Source organism: Bombina bombina, chromosome 11, assembly GCF_027579735.1.
Source record: "Bombina bombina isolate aBomBom1 chromosome 11, aBomBom1.pri, whole genome shotgun sequence".
Lineage (NCBI taxonomy): Eukaryota > Metazoa > Chordata > Amphibia > Anura > Bombinatoridae > Bombina > Bombina bombina.
Genome location: NC_069509.1, coordinates 5,172,607 through 5,193,533, shown reverse-complemented (window position 1 = coordinate 5,193,533; position 20,927 = coordinate 5,172,607). Strand labels below are relative to the sequence as shown.

General features: G+C 47.5%; 1 protein-coding gene across 1 annotated transcript in view; it reads right to left on the bottom strand.

Annotated features, from left to right (window-relative positions):
- Positions 1 to 20,534, bottom strand: part of RNF40 (ring finger protein 40) — a 186,477-nt gene extending 165,943 nt beyond the window's left edge. The window contains exons 1-5 of the mRNA XM_053694814.1: positions 20,486 to 20,534; positions 20,016 to 20,237; positions 19,778 to 19,896; positions 17,920 to 18,066; positions 17,678 to 17,752 (exon numbers count right to left, since the gene is read on the bottom strand). Coding sequence (XP_053550789.1) covers positions 17,678 to 17,752; positions 17,920 to 18,066; positions 19,778 to 19,896; positions 20,016 to 20,237; positions 20,486 to 20,534 — 612 coding nt within the window. The remainder of the gene's footprint in view (positions 1 to 17,677; positions 17,753 to 17,919; positions 18,067 to 19,777; positions 19,897 to 20,015; positions 20,238 to 20,485) is intronic.
- Positions 20,535 to 20,927: the final 393 nt, after the last annotated feature.

Below are 20,927 nucleotides of genomic sequence, written 5' to 3'. Positions count from 1 at the left end.
ACGTCTACTCAGATACTAATCCATACAGATAATCAGTTATTGCATATAAGCAGTACATTGACAACCTCCTATTGGTATGGTCAGGGTCTGATGTTGAGGGCCAACAGTTTGTGGAATATTTGAACTATAATAGAGTGGGTCTTCAATTTACAGCTGTATACAATGAAAATAAGGTGGCCTACCTTGATGTTGAATTGGAAGGTGATAACGTGGGCAAAAGAGTGATTTGTCACTATATGTAAACTATATGTCAAACCAATAACTGGGAATGCCCTGCTTCATGCCAGGAGTTGCCATCCTTGCCACATTAATTATGGAGTGACTATGGGGCAGTTCATAAGAATAAAGAGGAACTGTTCAGAAGAGTCTGAGTTCCTGGCTGAAAGCAGGGTATTAAGGAGCAAGTTGAAGGCTCAGGGGTACCCAGATGGGCCAATTAGAAAGGCATACATGGAGGTCCTAAAAATAGCCAGATTGGATCTTCTCAAACCCAAAAAGAGCAGAAAGAGTGCTGATAAACAGATAAGTGAGATTTCTTTTGTCACCACTTATTCCAATCAATATAGGGAAGTGTGTAACATCATTAAGAGAAACTTACCAATACTTAAAGCAGATGAACTACTTAAGAATGTAATCGACAAGGGTTGTCGCTTTGTCTCCAAAAGGAATATCACAATGGGGAACATAGTTTCACCTTGTGCATTAAGAAAACCAAAGAAACCGAGTAGCTGGCTTACTTGCAAAGGGCACTACAAGTGCGGGACACGCAGTTGTATAGCATGTAATACACAAATTAGCAAAGTTTTTCAGTCACTATACACATAACAGGTTTCGATTGTAATTTCTGTACAAACTGTCAATCAGAATACGCTGTATATATGATAACTTGTACCTACTGTGAAATACAATATATAGGGTGTACGACACAGGAGACCTGTGTCAGGATCCGTGAACACCTTAATGATATAGATAGAGGTAAGGCAATAACAGGTGCAGCAAAACATTTTATTTATGACCATGAAGGAGATGTAAAGACATTTACCTGGATGGTTATAGATTTAATTATTTCTAACCCTAAAGGAGGCAGTAGAATTACAGAATTCTACAAAAAACATAATTTATGCTTACCTGATAAATGTATTTCTCTTGTAGTGTATCCAGTCCACGGATCATCCATTACTTGTGGGATATTCTCCTTCCCAACAGTAAGTTGCAAGAGGATCACCCACAGCAGAGCTGCTATATAGCTCCTCCCCTAACTGCCATATCCAGTCATTCGACCGAAACAAACAGAGAAAGGAGAAACCATAGGGTGCAGTGGTTACTGTAGTTTAATTAAAATTTAGACCTGCCTTAAAATGACAGGGCGGGCCGTGGACTGGATACACTACAAGAGAAATAAATTTATCAGGTAAGCATAAATTATGTTTTCTCTTGTTAAGTATATCCAGTCCACGGATCATCCATTACTTGTGGGATACCAATACCAAAGCTAAAGTACACGGATGATGGGAGGGACAAGGCAGGGATTAAGCGGAAGGAACCACTGCCTGAAGAACCTTTCTCCCAAAAACAGCCTCCGAAGAAGCAAAAGTATCAAATTTGTAAAATTTGGAAAAGGTGTGAAGCGAAGACCAAGTCGCGGCCTTGCAAATCTGTTCAACAGAGGCCTCATTTTTAAAGGCCCAGGTGGAAGCCACAGCTCTAGTAGAATGAGCTGTAATCCTTTCAGGGGGCTGCTGTCCAGCAGTCTCATAGGCTAGGTGGATTATACTCCGAAGCCAAAAGGAAAGAGAGGTTGCCGAAGCTTTTTGACCTCTCCTCTGTCCAGAGTAAACGACAAACAGGGTAGATGTTTGATGAAAATCTTTAGTATCTTATAAGTAAAACTTCAAGGCACGGACTACGTCCAGATTATGTAAAAGACGTTCCTTCTTTGAAGAAGGATTAGGACACAATGATGGAACAACAATCTCTTGATTGATATTCTTGTTAGAAACCACCTTAGGTAAAAACCCAGGTTTTGTACGCAGAACTACTTTATCTGCATGAAAAATCAGATAAGGAGAATCACATTGTAAGGCAGATAACTCAGAGACTCTCCGAGCCGAGGAAATAGCCATCAAAAAAAGAACTTTCCAGGATAAAATTTTAATATCAATGGAATGAAGGAGTTCAAACGGAACTCCTTGAAGAGCTTTAAGAACCAAGTTTAAGCTCCACGGGGGAGCAACAGGTTTAAACACAGGCTTAATTCTAACCAAAGCCTGACAAAATGCCTGGACGTCTGGAACCTCTGCCAGACGCTTGTGCAAAAGAATAGACAGAGCAGAAATCTGTCCCTTTAAGGAACTAGCTGATAATCCTTTGTCCAAACCCTCTTGGAGAAAGGACAATATCCTAGGAATCCTAACCTTACTCCATGAGTAATTCTTGGATTCACACCAATAAAGATATTTACTCCATATCTTGTGGTAGATTTTCCTGGTAACAGGCTTTCGTGCCTGTATTAAAGTATCAATGACTGACTCGGAGAAGCCACGCTTTGATAGAATCAAGCGTTCAATCTCCATGCAGCCAGTCTCAGAGAAATTAGATTTGGATGATTGAATGGACCTTGTATCAGAAGGTCCTGTCTTAGAGGCAGAGTCCATGGTGGAAAGGATGACATGTCCACTAGGTCTGCATACCAAGTCCTGCGTGGCCACGCAGGCGCTATCAGAATCACTGATGCTCTCTCCTGTTTGATTTTGGCAATCAGTCGAGGGAGCAGAGGAAACGGTGGAAACACATAAGCCAGGTTGAAGAACCAAGGCGCTGCTAGAGCATCTATCAGCGTAGCTTCTGGGTCCCTGGACCTGGATCCGTAACAAGGAAGCTTGGCGTTCTGGCGAGATGCCATGAGATCCAACTCTGGTTTGCCCCAACGAAGAATCAATTGAGCAAACACCTCCGGATGGAGTTCCCACTCCCCCGGGTGAAAAGTCTGACGACTTAGAAAATCCGCCTCCCAGTTCTCCACGCCTGGGATATGGATTGCTGACAGGTGGCAAGAGTGAGTCTCTGCCCAGCGAATTATCTTGGAGACCACGATCCCTGTGCCTTCAGGGAGTTCCAGACTGCACCCCAACCTAGAAGGCTGGCATCTGTTACAATTGTCCAATCTGGCCTGCGAAAGGTCATACCCTTGGACAGGTGGACCCGAGACAACCACCAGAGAAGAGAATCTCTGGTCTCTTGATCCAGATTTAGCAGAGGGGACAAATCTGTGTAATCCCCATTCCACTGACCTAACATGCATAATTGCAGCGGTCTGAGATGTAGGCGCGCAAATGGCACTATGTCCATTGCCGCTACCATTAAGCCGATTACCTCCATACACTGAGCCACCGAAGGGCGCGGAGTGGAGTGAAGAATACGGCAAGCATTTAGAAGTTTTGATAACCTGGACTCCGTCAGGTAAATTTTCATTTCTACAGAATCTATAAGAGTCCCTAAGAAGGAGACTCTTGTGAGTGGGGATAGAGAACTTTTTTCCTCGTTCACTTTCCACCCGTGCGACCTCAGAAATGCCAGAACTATCTCTGTATGAGACTTGGCAATTTGAAAGCTTGACGCCTGAATCAGAATGTCGTCTAGATACGGAGCCACCGATATGCCTCGCGGTCTTAGAACCGCCAGAAGTGAGCCCAGAACCTTTGTAAAGATTCTCGGGGCTGTAGCCAACCCGAAGGGATGAGCTACAAATTGGTAATGCCTGTCTAGAAAGGCAAACCTTAGGAACCGATGATGATCTTTGTGAATCGGTATGTGAAGGTAGGCATCCTTTAAGTCCACTGTGGTCATGTACTGACCCTCTTGGATCATGGGTAGGATGGACCGAATAGTTTCCATTTTGAAAGATGGAACTCTGAGGAATTTGTTTAAGATCTTTAGATCCAGAATTGGTCTGAAGGTTCCCTCTTTTTTGGGAACCACAAACAGATTTGAATAAAAACCCTGTCCTTGTTCCGTCCGCGGAACTGGATGGATCACTCCCATTACTAGGAGGTCTTGCACACAGCGTAGGAATGCCTCTTTCTTTATCTGATTTGCAGATAACCTTGAAAGATGAAATCTCCCTTGTGGAGGGGAAGATTTGAAGTCCAGAAGATATCCCTGAGATATGATCTCCAACGCCCAGGGATCCTGAACATCTCTTGCCCACGCCTGGGCGAAGAGAGAAAGTCTGCCCCCTACTAGATTCGTCGCCGGATAGGGGGCCGTTCCTTCATGCTGTCTTAGAGGCAGCAGCAGGTTTTCTGGCCTGCTTGCCTTTGTTCCAGGACTGGTGAGGTTTCCAGGCCTGCTTAGATTGAGTAAAAGTTCCCTCTTGTTTTGAAGCGGAGGAAGTTGATGCTGCACCTGCCTTGAAATTTCGAAAAGGCACGAAAATTAGACTGTTTGGCCTTTGCTTTGGCCCTGTCCTGAGGCAGGGTATAACCCTTACCTCCAGTAATGTCAGCAATAATTTCCTTCAAACCAGGCCCAAATAAGGTCTGCCCCTTGAAAGGAATGTTGAGTAATTTAGACTTCGAAGTCATGTCAGCTGACCAGGATTTAAGCCATAGCGCCCTACGCGCCTGGATGGCGAATCCGGAATTCTTAGCCGTTAGTTTAGTCAAATGAACAATGGCATCAGAAACAAATGAGTTAGCTAGCTTAAGTGTTCTAAGCTTGTCAATAATTTCAGTCAATGGAGCTGTATGGATGGCCTCTTCCAGGGCCTCAAACCAGAATGCCGCCGCGGCCGTAACAGGTGCAATGCATGCAAGGGGCTGTAAAATAAAACCTTGTTGAATAAACATTTTCTTAAGGTAACCCTCCAATTTTTTATCCATTGGATCTGAAAAAGCACAACTGTCCTCAACCGGTATAGTGGTACACTTTGCCAAAGTAGAAACTGCTCCCTCCACCTTAGGGACCGTCTGCCATAAGTCCCGTGTAGTGGCGTCTATTGGAAACATTTTTCTAAATATAGGAGGTGGGGAAAAAGGCACACCCGGTCTATCCCACTCCTTGCTAATAATTTCTGTAAGCCTTTTAGGTATAGGAAAAACATCAGTACACACCGGCACCGCATAGTATTTATCCAGCCTACACAATTTCTCTGGTACTGCAACTGTGTTACAGTCGTTCAGAGCAGCTAATACCTCCCCAAGCAATACACGGAGGTTCTCAAGCTAAAATTTGAAATTAGAAATCTCTGAATCAGGTTTCGCCGAATCAGAGATGTCACCCACAGACTGAAGCTCTCCGTCCTCATGATCTGCATATTGTGACGCAGTATCAGACATGGCCCTTACAGCATCTGAGCGCTCTGTATTTCTCCTAACCCCAGAGCAATCGCGCTTGCCTCTTAATTCAGGCAACCTGGATAATACCTCTGACAGGGTATTATTCATGATTGCAGCCATGTCCTGCAAGGTAATCGCTATGGGCGTCCCTGATGTAATTGGCGCCATATTAGCGTGCATCCCCTGAGCGGGAGGCGAAGGGTCTGACACGTGGGGAGAGTTAGTCGGCATAACTTCCCCCTCGTCAGAATCTTCTGGTGATATTTCTTTTATATTTAAAGACTGATCTTTACTGTTTAAGGTGAAATCAATACATTTAGTACACATTCTCCTATGGGGCTCCACCATGGCTTTCAAACATAATGAACAAGTAGTTTCCTGTGTGTCAGACATGTTTAAACAGACTAGCAATGAGACTAGCAAGCTTGGAAAACACTTTAAAGAAGTTTACAAGCAATATAAAAAAACGTTACTGCGCCTTTAAGAAACACAAATTTCGTCAAAATTTGAAATAACAGTGAAAAAAGGCAGTTACACTAACAAAATTTTTACAGTGTATGTAACAAGTCAGCAGAGCATTGCACCCACTTGCAAATGGATGATTAACCCCTTAATACCAAAAACGGAATAATAAATGACAAAAACGTTTTTTTTAAAACAGTCACAACAACTGCCACAGCTCTACTGTGGCTTTTTACCTCCCTCAAATACGACTTTGAAGCCTATTGAGCCCTCCAGAGATGTCCTGGATCATGCAGGAAGAAGCTGGATGTCTGTGTCTAATTTTTGCTGCGCAAAAAAGCGCTAAAATAGGCCCCTCCCACTCCTATTACAACAGTGGAAAGCCTAAGGAAACTGTTTCTAGGCAAAATTCAAGCCAGCCATGTGGAAAAAAACTATGCCCCAATAAGTTTTATCACCAAACATATATAAAAACGATTAAACATGCCAGCAAACGTTTTATATTACATTTTTATCAGAGTATGTCTCTCTATTAATAAGCCTGATACCAGTCGCTATCACTGCATTTAAGGCTTTACTTACATTAATTCGGTATCAGCAGCATTTTCTAGCAAATTCCATCCCTAGAAAAATATTAACTGCACATACCTTATTGCAGGAAAACCTGCACGCCATTCCCTCTCTGAAGTTACCTCACTCCTCAGAATATATTAGTTACTTCTGCTAAGATCATAGAAAACGCAGGCAGATTCTTCTTCTAAATACTGCCTGAGATAAACAGTACACTCCGGTACCATTTAAAAATAACAAACTTTTGATTGAAGAAATAAACTAAGTATAAAACACCACACTCCTCTTACGACCTCCATCTTTGTTGAGAGTTGCAAGAGAATGAATGGGTATGGCAGTTAGGGGAGGAGCTATATAGCAGCTCTGCTGTGGGTGATCCTCTTGCAACTTCCTGTTGGGAAGGAGAATATCCCACAAGTAATGGATGATCCGTGGACTGGATACACTTAAAAAGAGAAAGGAAGCATTTTGGATCTTCAAACTCCATACACATAGGCCACTAGGTATGAACATTGAGGGGGATCTAATAAACTACTGGCAATAGCAAGTTCCCTCATAGCCAGTTGTTCTTTTAGCGTGAATGGAAAATGTAACAAATGATTAAGGTTGTTTATGTAATATAATCTAACTATACTCTCCTACCTAGGGAATTTGCATTTTTGTAATTGAGTTCTTTATTGCAGAGAAATTAAATAGTGAGTATATTGATTTAATGAACACCTTAAATGAGAACATTAAGTCTAGAGATGGTAACCAAAAGGTCCACTCTAATGGGGTAACATTATCAGTACCCAGATAGGGTTAAATAATGATAGAAAAATAGAACATCTGTAATTACAAATAAACAACAGCGGAAATAATTACTATAGAAAACACATTGTCAGTAATGTAATAATATAAGTGGGGAGGTCAGCAGAGCTGACTGCTTATAAAATACCTTTGCTAGGAATAATGCTCCATTATAATGTAACGGATTAAATATGATACCATCGAATGACATGCTTTCATGATTATAATAAAAAAGTAATGACTAGCTAAGTATAAACTGACAGATTCTACACTGTGTCAGTAAACAGTGTTTTGTACTTGTAAGTGCATTATTAACACAAATAAATATATATATATATATACACACACACATACACACTGTATATATATATATATATATATATACACACTCACATATATTTGTATGAATTATGTTAAAGAGGCTATAAGAATTTTGGGGTCCTAGCTATACAACTAGCTATAATAATATGATATCAACCTTATGTGTAGGGTTAACTATACCTTTAACTCTAGGGATAGGTAAATGGGCACGTATTGAGACAACCAATCAGATTGTAAGAGACAATACGGGTCTATGAATAAAGCCACTTGGGGCCGAAACGCTTCAGACTAGTCTGTCCAAAGTGTGTGTCTATTTTTATTTTCACTTTATGAGCCATGTTTTAATAATCATAATTTTTTGGAATAAAGAAAGTTTTAGTCATACTGGCTTTTGGACTGTAGGATCCTCTGAGCCAGAGAGATCCTCCTCAGCAGAAGATACTTCACAGTATGCCGTTGATCAATACAAAATTCATCAGATTTATGAGAAGTTAGGAGAGACCTTTTACGTTTATTTAAAGGTGGAATAGCAGTCATAGTCTTCTTAATGGCTGTAGCAATATAATCTTTTATCTCTACAGGAATACCATGTGCATTAGACTGTGAAGGTTTAACAGTAGATGTATTTGTACTTATAGAAACATTATCGGCATAAAACAATTTTTCATAACAAGTGCCACATATTTGAGCAGAAGAAGTTAAGCTAATTTACAACATACACACTTAGCTTTGGTAGAATTGTTTTCAGGCAGCTTGGTTCCTACAGTAACATCAGAGACAGGATCAGTTTGAGACATCTTGCAAAATGTAACAAAAAAGAAAAAACAACATTTAAACAAAATATCCAATTTCCTCAAAGTAACAGTTTCAGGAATGGGGAAAAATGCTTATGATAAAATTAAGGTAAAAATCAAAAGCAAGCAACCTAGCCCTCAGAGAACAACTGAGAGAAGAGAGCAAAAGAAGGAGAGACTTAATATAACAAATTTAGGCGCCAAGAAAGGTGCAAATGCAGAAAAAATAACTTGGAGCCAAAGCTTTAACAAGAGAGATGACGCCACTCGCGTCATAACCAACGTGACTTTGCGCCAAAAAAACTCTGCAAGAAATGACCCAACTCGCGTCACGGCAGGCGCAATTTCGCGCTAAAAATGCATCAATAAAAATTTACATTCTGCCTCATCGCGAGGCTAAGCCCACGAAAATTTGAAAAAACAGACTCCAAGTTTACAAGTAATCTGGAACCCCAAGTCTAAAAAACTCCTAAACATAATATCCATGCTGAAACTGTTAAGACTGCAAAGGGAAATACACAGACCTGACTCATGGCAAAATATATACAATATACATTTAAAACTTAATAAGAAAGTGTAAAACATAGCGGAGAGTGTCTCAAAAATGATATATACTTACCAGAAGACACCCATCAACATATAGCAGACAGCCAAACCAGTAGTGAAACATATAAGCAGAGGTAATGGTAGAGGAGTACAATGTCGATCTGAAAAGGGAGGCAGAGACCGATTTACAGAGAGCCTTAGAATAGATTTCCCATAGGTGAAAACATGGCATCATCAGGCAATACTCCCTTCACATCCCTCAGACAAACAACTTTTTAGAGGAACTGGGATTCAATATACTTAGAAGCGCCTATCACAGAAGAAAATCAAACATATCTTGCTTCACCACCTCCACAAGGAGGCAAAGTTTATAAAACTAAGGTATGAGTGAGGTAAAGGTGTATTTATAGGCATTTTGAGGTTTGGGAAACTTTGCCCCCTCCTGGTAGGAATGTATATCCCATACGTCACTAGCTCATGGACTCTTGCCACTTACATGAAAGAAAATATTATAAAAATAAAAGGGACATAAATGTTTGCCACAACAATTTGTCCTCAAGAGCCATAATCATATCCCTGTTCCAAGACCAATTGAATGTCTACCACTAAACCTAAGTGGTATATAACATAATTAAATATTCACTCTTTATTAAGCTGTACAAATACTGTATGGCATATACATATAAGCTTATAGAAAAACGTGTGAAAACGCTGTACTAAACTTAAAGCAATGGCCTCTTAACGAAGAGAGTACATAGCTGCTTCATTAGCTAAAAATACAATTAGAACTAAAATGCCGCTCCGTTCTCCTGCCGGAGAACGAGGCGGGGATACATTCTAGCCTTAACGAACACCAAAAAATGGCGCAGCTCTGCTTTGAGGAAGAAAAGAGGCGGGAACATAAACGCAGCAAGGAAATGAAGCACGTATATGCATCAAGCCTCAATCACTCCGCTCCGCTTAACAAGCGGAAAATAATTGAACACCTGAAACAGCCCCATAGGAATGGCGCCTCTAAAAGAGAGAGCGCGCCCTTCTAACAGACTCTGGGTATGGGTATGATTAACCTCTGATGCACACAAACAACAGTGTTCTAGATTTAAAGCAAATAAAATTTAAACTGAGTCCCCATAAACCCCCTCTGGGCCGTGAAGGTTAAAACGTATGTCTCCATGTCACATACACTTGTAGTGCCTGCCCACTGCCATAAAACATCCTTCTTAAGGATTTAGTGTCCCACACGAAATACAGGGTGTCCTTAACCCCTTCAGTGCCAGCCTCCTAGTGCCAGAAGACAAACAAAAATTTATGCTTACCTGATAAATTTCTTTCTTTCTTGACACGATGAGTCCACGCATCATCTAATTACTATTGGGAAAATCACTCCTGCCCAGCAGGAGGCAGCAAAGAGCACCACAGCAAAGCTGTTAAATATCACCTCCCTTCCCTCCAACCCCAGTCATTCTACCGAAGTAAAGGAGAGAAAGGAAGCAACAAGGTGCAGAGGTGTCTGAAATTTATAACATACCAACAACCTGTCTAAAGAACAGGGCGGGCCATGGACTCATCTCAAGAAAGAAAGAAATTTATCAGGTAAGCATACATTTTGTTTTCTTTCTAATGACACGATGAGTACACGGATCATCTAATTACTATTGGGAATCAATACCCAAGCTAGAGGACACAGATGATAAGGGAGGGACAAGACAGGGAACCTAAACAGAAGGCACCACTGCTTGAAGAACCTTTCTCCCAAAAGCAGCCTCAGCCGAGGCAAAAGTGTCAAATTTATAGAATTTCGAAAAAGTGTGAAGAGAGGACCAAATTGCAGCCTTGCAAATCTGTTCCACAGAAGCTTCATTTTTGAATGCCCAGGAAGAGGAAACAGCCCTCGTAGAATGAGCCATAACTCTCTCAGGAGGCTGCTGTCCAGCAGTTTCATAGGCAAAGCGAATACTCCTCTTCAACCACAAAGAAAGAGAAGTAGCCGTAGCTTTCTGTCCCTTACGCTTCCCAGAGAATACCACAAACAGAGCAGAAGCCGTTCCTTCTGAGGAGGAGGATTAGGACACAAGGAAGGAACAACAATCTCCTGATTAATGTTCCGGTCAGAAACTACTTTAGGGAGAAATCCTAATTTGGTACGTAAAAATACCTTATCCGAATGAAAAATAAGGTAAGAAGACTCATACTGCAATGCCAAGAGCTCTGACACTCTACGAGCAGAGGAAATAGCAACAAGAAACAAAACTTTCCAAGATAACAGCTTAATATCTAAGGAATGCATAGGCTCAAACAGAGCCCCTTGAAGAACCTTAAGAACTAAATTAAGACTCCAGGGAGGAGTAACTGGTTTAAACACAGGCCTGATCCTGACCAAGGCCTGACAAAACGATTGCACGTCTGGTACGTCCGCCTGAAGTCTGTGTAACAAAAAAGACAAGGCAGATATTTGACCCATTAGGGAACATGCCGATAAGCCCTTCTTCAAACCTTCTTGGAGAAAGGACAGAATTATAGGAATCCTTACTCTACTCCAAGAGTAGCCCTTGGATTCACACCAATATAGATATTTACGCCATATCTTGTGGTAAATCTTTCTAGTCATAGGTTTATGAGCCTGAATCATGGTCTCAATTACCAATTCCGAAAATCCACGCTTGGATAAAATTAAGCATTCAATCTTTAAGCAGTCAGCTTCAGAGAAACTAGATTTGGATGAAGGAAGGGCCCTTGAAGTAGAAGGTCCTTCCTCAACGGAAGTCTCCAAGGTGGAAGAGATGACGTGTCCACCAGGTCTGCATACCAAATCCTGCGAGGCCACGCCAGTGCAATGAGGATCACCGACGCCTTCTCCTGCTTGATTCGAGCGATGACCAGAGGTAGCAGAGCGAACGGAGGGAATAGGTATGCAAGACTGAAATTCCAAGGTACCGCCAGGGCGTCTATCAGTACAGCCTGAGGGTCCCTTGACCTCGATCCGTACCTAGGAAGCTTGGCATTCTGCCAAGATACCATGAGATTCAATTCCGGCTGACCCCAATTGAGAATCAGGCTGGAAAACCCTTCCAGATAGAGTTTCCATTTCCCCGGGTGAAAGGTCTGTCTGCTCAGGAAGTCCGCCTCCCAGTTGTCCACTCCTGGAATGTGGCTCGCCGATAGACAGCAATTGTTGGTCTCCGCCCACTGAAATAGCCTGCCTACCTCTGTCATGGCCAAGGAACTCCGCGTTCCTCCCTGATGGTTGATGTAAGCCACTGAAGTTATGTTGTCCAACTGGAACCTGATAAACCGGGCCGAGGCTAACTGAGGGCCAGGCCAGAAGAGCATTGAAGATTGCTCTCAGCTCCAGAATGTTTATGGGCAGAAAAGACTCCGAGTCCAAGTTCCCTGAGCATTTAGAGAGCCCCAGACTGCTCCCCATCCCAGAAGGCTGGCGTCTATTGTCACAATCACCCAAGCGGGTCTGCAAAGCAAGTTCCCTGGGAAAGATGATCCTGAGACAACCACCAAAGAAGAGACTCCCTTGTCTCCTGCTCCAGCTGTATTCGTGGAGACAGATCCGCATAATCTCCGTTCCACTGACTGAGTATGTCTAATTGCAGGAGGTCTGAGGTGGAAACGGGCGAACTGGATGATGTCCATTGCTACCATCCGACCGATTACCTCCATGCACTGAGCCACTGATGGCCGAGGAGAGGACTGAAGCGCTAGGCAAGAATCAAAAATCTTTGATTTCCTGACTTCTTTCAGAAAAATCTTCATTGATAAGGAATCTATTACGGTTCCCAAGAAAATTTCTCTTGTACTTGGAACTAAGGAGCTCTTTTCCAAATTTACCTTCCACCCGTGAGCTCAGGGGTTAAACCGCCGGGAGCAGTGAAAACCCCCGAGAAACCTGAGCCTAAATTCTCCTATATCTATAGGATAATGTATGTGTCCCATTCTTTGTAAATGAGTCTCTTTTTATTTCCCCAGAAAATAAAGTTAGCACTTACCTCATAAATCTGCCAGACAGCAAGGCAGCTCACCAGGTTTGAGAGGTCCTCTCCCTCACATGGACTTGTGGAAAAAGAGATAAAGAGTAATGTTACTCAGGATTTCAGAGTTAGGGCAGCATAAACTACATGGGAGGCGCAGTGAGAATTATGTCCCACCAGTTCCCATTACTCTAAAGCCACCACTGCTCTACGGCTACACCCTATAACAGCAGCACAATCTCGCACTACTTAAAAAATAATAAAATCTTGCTTGAAGAATCTTTTACTAACACCTAACTTTACCACTTCCTTGCTCTAACATAGGCAAAGAGAATGACTAGGGTTGGAGGGAAGGGAGGAGCTATTTAACAGCTCTGCTGTGGTGCTCTTTGCCACCTCCTGCTGGGCAGGAGTGATATTCCCATTAGTAAATAGATGATCCGTGGACTCATCGTGTCATTAGAAAGAAAAGGCACTTACCTGCACCTCTAGCTGTCCAGCAGGAGGACAGCTCACACGGTATGAGAGGACGCCACTCATCACAGAGACCTGTGGAAGAAACCTACTCTGGCTTTCTGTACCAGGGCAGCAGCATGTTAGGAAAACGCCCACCTCACAAGTTCCTAACTGCTTTAAAGCCACCACTGCCCTATTGAAGAGACTGACGTTGAGTACAGCTATACCCAATCCATGAAAAGAGGGAAAGAACAGAGTAAACCTACTTTGGCTTTCTAAAATATTTAAAATCTTGCTTGAAGCGAAAAAATTTTTTTTTTTTCATCAGACACCAAAACTTCACCTCCTCCATGCACCAAGGCAAAGAGAATGAATGGGGGTTGTGGGAAGGGGAGTGTTACTTAACAGCTTTGCTGTAGTGCTCTTTGCCTCCTCCTGCTGGCCAGGAGTGATATTCCCACTAGTAAATGATGACGTTGTGGACTCATATCTTAGGAAAGAAAGAGCAACAGGAAACAAGGTGGGAGGGTAGGGGAGGTATGCAGGGAGAGTGACGACACAGAAGTTCCAGGACTGTGTTTCAGTATGCTCTGCAGGTAGAGAGGGGGCGACAGAAGTGGGTGGCAGTGTGCTCTGTGGGTAGAGAGGGGGTGACAGGAGTGGGTGACAGTGTGCTCTGCAGGTAGAGAGGGGGCGACAGAAGTGGGTGGCAGTGTGCTCTGTGGGTAGAGAGGGGTGATACAGAGGGGGTTACAGGAGTGTGTGACAGTATGCTCTGCAGGTAGAGAGGGGGCGACAGAAGTGGGTGGCAGTGTGCTCTGTGGGTAGAGAGGGGTGACAGGAGTGGGTGGCAGTGTGCTCTGCGGGTAGAGAGGGGGTGACAGTGTGCTCTGCAGGGAGAGAGGGGGTGACAGGAGTGTGTGACAGTGTGCTCTGCAGGTAGAGAGGGGGCGACAGAAGTGGGTGACAGTGTGCTCTGTGGGTAGAGAGGGGGTGACAGGAGTGGGTGACAGTGTGCTCTGCTGGTAGAGAGGGGGTGACAGGAGTGGGTGACAGTGTGCTCTGCGGGTAGAGAGGGGGTAACAGGAGTGGGTGACAGTGTGCTCTGCAGGTAGATAGGGGGTGACAGGAGTGGGTGGCAGTGTGCTCTGCAAGTAGAGATGGGTGATACAGAGGGGTTACAGGAGTGTGTGACAGTGTGCTCTGCAGGTAGAGAGGGGGCGACAGAAGTGGGTGACAGTGTGCTCTGTGGGTAGAGAGGGGGTGACAGGAGTGGGTGACAGTGTGCTCTGTGGGTAGAGAGGGGGTGACAGGAGTGGGTGACAGTGTGCTCTGCGGGTAGAGAGGGGGTGACAGGAGTGGGTGACAGTGTGCTCTGCGGGTAGAGAGGGGGTGACAGGAGTGAGTGACAGTGTGCTCTGCGGGTAGAGAGGGGGTGACAGGAGTGGATGACAGTGTGCTCTGCAGGTAGAGAGGGGTGACAGGAGTGGATGACAGTGTGCTCTGCGGGTAGAGAGGGGGTGACAGGAGTGGGTGACAGTGTGCTCTGCGGGTAGAGAGGGGGTGACAGGAGTGGGTGACAGTGTGCTCTGCGGGTAGAGAGGGGGTTACAGAAGTGTGTGACAGTATGCTCTGTGGGTAGAGAGGGGGTGGCAGTGTGCTCTGTGGGTAGAGAGGGGGTGACAGGAGTGGGTGACGGTGTGCTCTGTGGGTAGAGAGGGGGTGGCAGTGTGCTCTGTGGGTAGAGAGTGGGTGACAGTGTGCTCTGTGGGTAGAGAGGGGGTGGCAGTGTGCTCTGTGGGTAGAGAGGGGGTGACAGGAGTGGGTGACAGTGTGCTCTGTGGGTAGAGAGGGGGTGACAGTGTGCTCTGTGGGTAGAGAGGGGGTGGCAGTGTGCTCTGTGGGTAGAGAGGGGGTGACAGGAGTGGGTGACAGTGTGCTCTGTGGGTAGAGAGGGGGTGACAGGAGTGGGTTACAGTGTGCTCTGCGGGTAGAGAGGGGGTGACAGTGTGCTCTGCGGGTAGAGAGGGGGTGACAGAAGTGGGTGGCAGTGTGCTCTGCAAGTAGAGATGGGTGATACAGAGGGGTTACAGGAGTGTGTGACAGTGTGCTCTGTGGGTAGAGAGGGGGCGACAGGAGTGGGTGGCAGTGTGCTCTGCAGGGAGAGAGGGGGTGACAGAAGTGGGTGGCAGTGTGCTCTGCAAGTAGAGATGGGTGATACAGAGGGGTTACAGGAGTGTGTGACAGTGTGCTCTGTGGGTAGAGAGGGGGTGACAGGAGTGGGTGACAGTGTGCTCTGCAGGTAGAGAGGGGTGACCGGAGTGGATGACAGTGTGCTCTGCAGGTAGAGAGGGGTGACAGGAGTGGGTGACAGTGTGCTCTGCGGGTAGAGAGGGGGTTACAGAAGTGTGTGACAGTATGCTCTGTGGGTAGAGAGGGGGTGACAGTGTGCTCTGTGGGTAGAGAGGGGGTGACAGTGTGCTCTGTGGGTAGAGAGGGGGTGACAGGAGTGGGTTACAGTGTGCTCTGCGGGTAGAGAGGGGGTGACAGTGTGCTCTGCGGGTAGAGAGGGGGTGACAGGAGTGGGTGACAGTGTGCTCTGAGGGTAGAGAGGGGGTGACAGTGTGCTCTGAGGGTAGAGAGGGGGTGACAGGAGTGGGTGACAGTGTGCTCTGTGGGTAGAGAGGGGGTGACAGGAGTGGGTGACAGTGTGCTCTGTGGGTAGAGAGGGGGTGACAGGAGTGGGTGGCAGTGTGCTCTGTGGGTAGAGAGGGGTTACAGGAGTGTGTGACAGTGTGCTCTGCAGGTAGAGAGGGGTTACAGGACTGTGTGACAGTGTGCTCTGCAGGTAGAGAGGGGGTGACAGAAGTGGGTGGCAGTGTGCTCTGCAGGTAGAGAGGGGGTGACAGAAGTGGGTGGCAGTGTGCTCTGCAAGTAGAGAGGGGGCGACAGTGTGCTCTGTGGGTAGAGAGGGGGTGACAGTGTGCTCTGCGGGTAGAGAGGGGGTGACAGGAGTGGGTGACAGTGTGCTCTGCGGGTAGAGAGGGGGTTACAGAAGTGTGTGACAGTATGCTCTGTGGGTAGAGAGGGGGTGACAGGAGTGGGTGACAGTGTGCTCTGCGGGTAGAGAGGGGGTGACAGGAGTGGATGACAGTGTGCTCTGCGGGTAGAGAGGGGTGACAGGAGTGGGTGACAGTGTGCTCTGCGGGTAGAGAGGGGGTGACAGGAGTGGATGACAGTGTGCTCTGCGGGTAGAGAGGGGTGACAGGAGTGGGTGACAGTATGCTCTGTGGGTAGAGAGGGGGTGACAGTGTGCTCTGTGGGTAGAGAGGGGGTGACAGTGTGCTCTGTGGGTAGAGAGGGGGTGACAGAAGTGTGTGACAGTATGCTCTGTGGGTAGAGAGGGGGTGACAGTGTGCTCTGTGGGTAGAGAGGGGGTGACAGTGTGCTCTGTGGGTAGAGAGGGGGTGACAGTGTGCTCTGTGGGTAGAGAGGGGGTGACAGTGTGCTCTGTGGGTAGAGAGGGGGTGACAGTGTGCTCTGTGGGTAGAGAGGGGGTGACAGGAGTGGGTGACAGTGTGCTCTGTGGGTAGAGAGGGGGTGACAGTGTGCTCTGCGGGTAGAGCGGGGGTGACAGGAGTGGGTGACATTCTGCTCTGTGGGTAGAGAGGGGGTGACAGTGTGCTCTGTGGGTAGAGAGGGGGTGACAGAAGTGTGTGACAGTATGCTCTGTGGGTAGAGAGGGGGTGACAGTGTGCTCTGTGGGTAGAGAGGGGGTGACAGTGTGCTCTGTGGGTAGAGAGGGGGTGACAGTGTGCTCTGTGGGTAGAGAGGGGGTGACCGTGTGCTCTGTGGGTAGAGAGGGGGTGACAGTGTGCTCTGTGGGTAGAGAGGGGGTGACAGGAGTGGGTGACAGTGTGCTCTGTGGGTAGAGAGGGGGTGACAGTGTGCTCTGCGGGTAGAGAGGGGGTGACAGGAGTGGGTGACAGTGTGCTCTGTGGGTAGAGAGGGGGTGACAGTGTGCTCTGTGGGTAGAGAGGGGGTGACAGAAGTGTGTGACAGTATGCTCTGTGGGTAGAGAGGGGGTGACAGTGTGCTCTGTGGGTAGAGAGGGGGTGACAGTGTGCTCTGTGGGTAGAGAGGGGGTGACAGTGTGCTCTGTGGGTAGAGAGGGGGTGACAGTGTGCTCTGTGGGTAGAGAGGGGGTGACAGTGTGCTCTGTGGGTAGAGAGGGGGTGACAGGAGTGGGTGACAGTGTGCTCTGTGGGTAGAGAGGGGGTGACAGTGTGCTCTGTGGGTAGAGAGGGGTGACAGGAGTGGGTGGCCGTGTGTTCTGCAGGGAGAGCAGGGCAGCAGTGAGGGTTCTGCTGAATAAAGAAGAGAGGGATGGAAAGAGCTGCGTATATGGCCGGCACTATTTTACCTTTTGCATACTAAGGGTGATTTGTCCTCCTTGGAAACTTCCGGAGCTGCCTGAAACGTGATAGCCAGAATTTAGCTACGGGAAGAAAACAATACGTGAGTATCTCTCGGTGGCATCAGTGTGACAACTGCACTAACAATAAATGTGACATTATTATAACAGACCATGTGACCACAATATGCAGCACAACACCTGGGGACAACAGTGATGATTATACAGTAATACATGTGCACAGTGACTACCTGTTCCAGAGCCTCTGCAAGGTGCCGATTTAGCTTTTGTTCATGTTTGCGCAGTTTCTCGATGTCCCACTGCAAGTCCTCAATGCACCGCTCCATCTCCGACACTTTAGTCTCAGAAGATATGACGCGGTCCTGCAGTTCATGGTGCTAAGGAAGCAGAATGTTGACTAGATTAGAAAGAGAAGACTGTTCCTCACTCCAGGGGGATACACTCCCTATTGCCCTCTTTCCCCCTCAAACAGACAGCCGCTCCCTCCATCGCAGGCAGCAGCTCCCTCCTTCCCTCCCTCAATCCCTCACTCAATCGCAGGCAGCAGCTCCCTCCTTCCCTCACTCAATCGCAGGCATCAGCTCCCTCCTTCCCTCACTCAATCGCAGGCAGCAGCTCCCTCCTTCCCTCCCTCAATCCCTCACTCAATCGCAGGCAGCAGCTCCCTCCTTCCCTCCCTCAAGCGCAGGCAGCAGCTCCCTCCTTCCCTCCCTCAAGCGCAGGCAGCAGCTCCCTCCTTCCCTCCCTCAATCCCAGGCAGCAGCTCCCTCCTTCACTCCCTCAATCGCAGGCAGCAGCTCCCTCCTTCACTCCCTCAATCGCAGGCAGCAGCTCCCTCCTTCCCTCCCTCAATCGCAGGCAGCAGCTCCCTCCTTCCCTCCCTCAATCCCAGGCAGCAGCTCCCTCCTTCACTCCCTCAATCGCAGGCAGCAGCTCCCTCCTTCACTCCCTCAATCGCAGGCAGCAGCTCCCTCCTTCCCTCCCTCAATCGCAGGCAGCAGCTCCCTCCTTCCCTCCCTCAATCCCGGGCAGCAGCTCCCTCCTTCCCTCCCTCAATCCCAGGCAGCAGCTCCCTCCTTCCCTCCCTCAATCCCAGGCAGCAGCTCCCTCCTTCCCTCCCTCAATCCCAGGCAGCAGCTCCCTCCTTCCCTCCCTCAATCCCAGGCAGCAGCTCCCTCCTTCACTCCCTCAATCGCAGGCAGCAGCTCCCTCCTTCCCTCCCTCAATCGCAGGCAGCAGCTCCCTCCTTCCCTCCCTCAAGCGCAGGCAGCAGCTCCCTCCTTCCCTCCCTCAATCGCAGGCAGCAGCTCCCTCCTTCCCTCCCTCAAGCGCAGGCAGCAGCTCCCTCCTTCCCTCCCTCAAGCGCAGGCAGCAGCTCCCTCCTTCCCTCCCTCAATCCCAGGCAGCAGCTCCCTCCTTCCTTCCCTCCCTCAATCGCAGGCAGCAGCTCCCTCCTTCCCTCCCTCAATCGCAGGCAGCAGCTCCCTCCTTCCCTCCCTCAGGTAAACAGACACTCCATTCGTTCCTCCCTCACCCTCAGGTAAACAGACACTCTGTTCGTCCGTCCGTCCCTCCCTCCCTCCCTCAGGTAAACAGACACTCTGTTCGTCCGTCCGTCCCTCCCTCCCTCCCTCAGGTAAACAGACACTCTGTTCGTCCGTCCGTCCCTCCCTCAGGTAAACAGACAATCCGTCCCTCCCTCCCTCAGGTAAACAGACACTCCATTCGTTCCTCCCTCACCCTCAGGTAAACAGACACTCTGTTTGTTCGTCCGTCCGTCCCTCCCTCAGGTAAACACACAATCCGTCCCTCCCTCCCTCAGGTAAACAGACACTCCATTTGTTCCTCCCTCAGGTAAACAGACACTCTGTTCGTCCGTCCGTCCCTCCCTCCCTCCCTCAGGTAAACAGACACTCCATTCGTTCCTCCCTCACCCTCAGGTAAACAGACACTCTGTTCGTCCGTCCGTCCCTCCCTCAGGTAAACAGACAATCCGTCCCTCCCTCCCTCAGGTAAACAGACACTCCGTCCGTCCCTCCCTCCCTCCCTCCCTCAGGTAAACAGACACTATGTTGATCTCTCCCTCACCTGCAGGGAAATGCGGTGATGTTTCTCTTGCAGCACTATGGCAAGATCCTGCAATCTGTGGTTCTCGCTGATCAAATCTTTGTTTAAATTCCGAATCACTTCATCAAGCTGTTCAAAGTCTGCCAAATAGAGAAGACAAGATCAGTGCGTGAAATACACCCACCTGCTCTAATCTGGTCGTCCTGACACCAGCTCTTAATTGTGCCCCCCCCCCTTATCCGCAAGCCTTGGATCTCACCTCCACTCTGTAAGCGCTCGCAAAGCTCCTCCATGCGACGGTGCAACCTGCTGGATGTCTCTAATACACAGGACACGGCTCGTTTGCTGAACTCCATGCGTTCTTGCAGCTGGAGCTCAATCTCCTCTGAGGTACTGTGAGCCAGTGTGGCCAGGAATGTAAGCGAGGACTCAGGGAGGCTCCCAGGTGAAGCTGCTGGTGCAGGGGGTGGACCTGGGGAGGCTGCAAAATAAAGGGACCTGGCACAATAAGTAACAAACCATGACGTGTGCGCTAGGTATACAAGTCATACCGGGGAAGGGGAGGGGGGCGGGGGTGTTACTTATACAAGTCATACTAGGGGGGCCATGTGCTCGTTACGTATACAAGTCATACGGGGGGCGACGTGCGCGTTACGTATACAAGTCATACTGGGGGGGCGACGTGCACGTTACGTATACAAGTCATACGGGGGGCGACGTGCGCGTTACGTATACAAGTCATACGGGGGACAATGTGCACGTTACGTATACAAGTCATACGGGAGGGGCGACGTGCGCGTTACGTATACAAGTCATACTGGGGGGGCGATGTGCTCGTTACGTATACAAGTCATATGGGGGACGATGTGCACATTACATATACAAGTCATATGGGCGACGATGTGCACATTACATATACAAGTCATATGGGGGACGATGTGCACATTACGTATACAAGTCATATGGGGGACGATGTGCACATTACATATACAAGTCATATGGGGGACGATGTGCACATTACATATACAAGTCATATGGGGGACGATGTGCACATTACATATACAAGTCATATGGGGGACGATGTGCACATTACATATACAAGTCATATGGGGGACGATGTGCACATTACGTATACAAGTCATATGGGGGACGATGTGCACATTACATATAC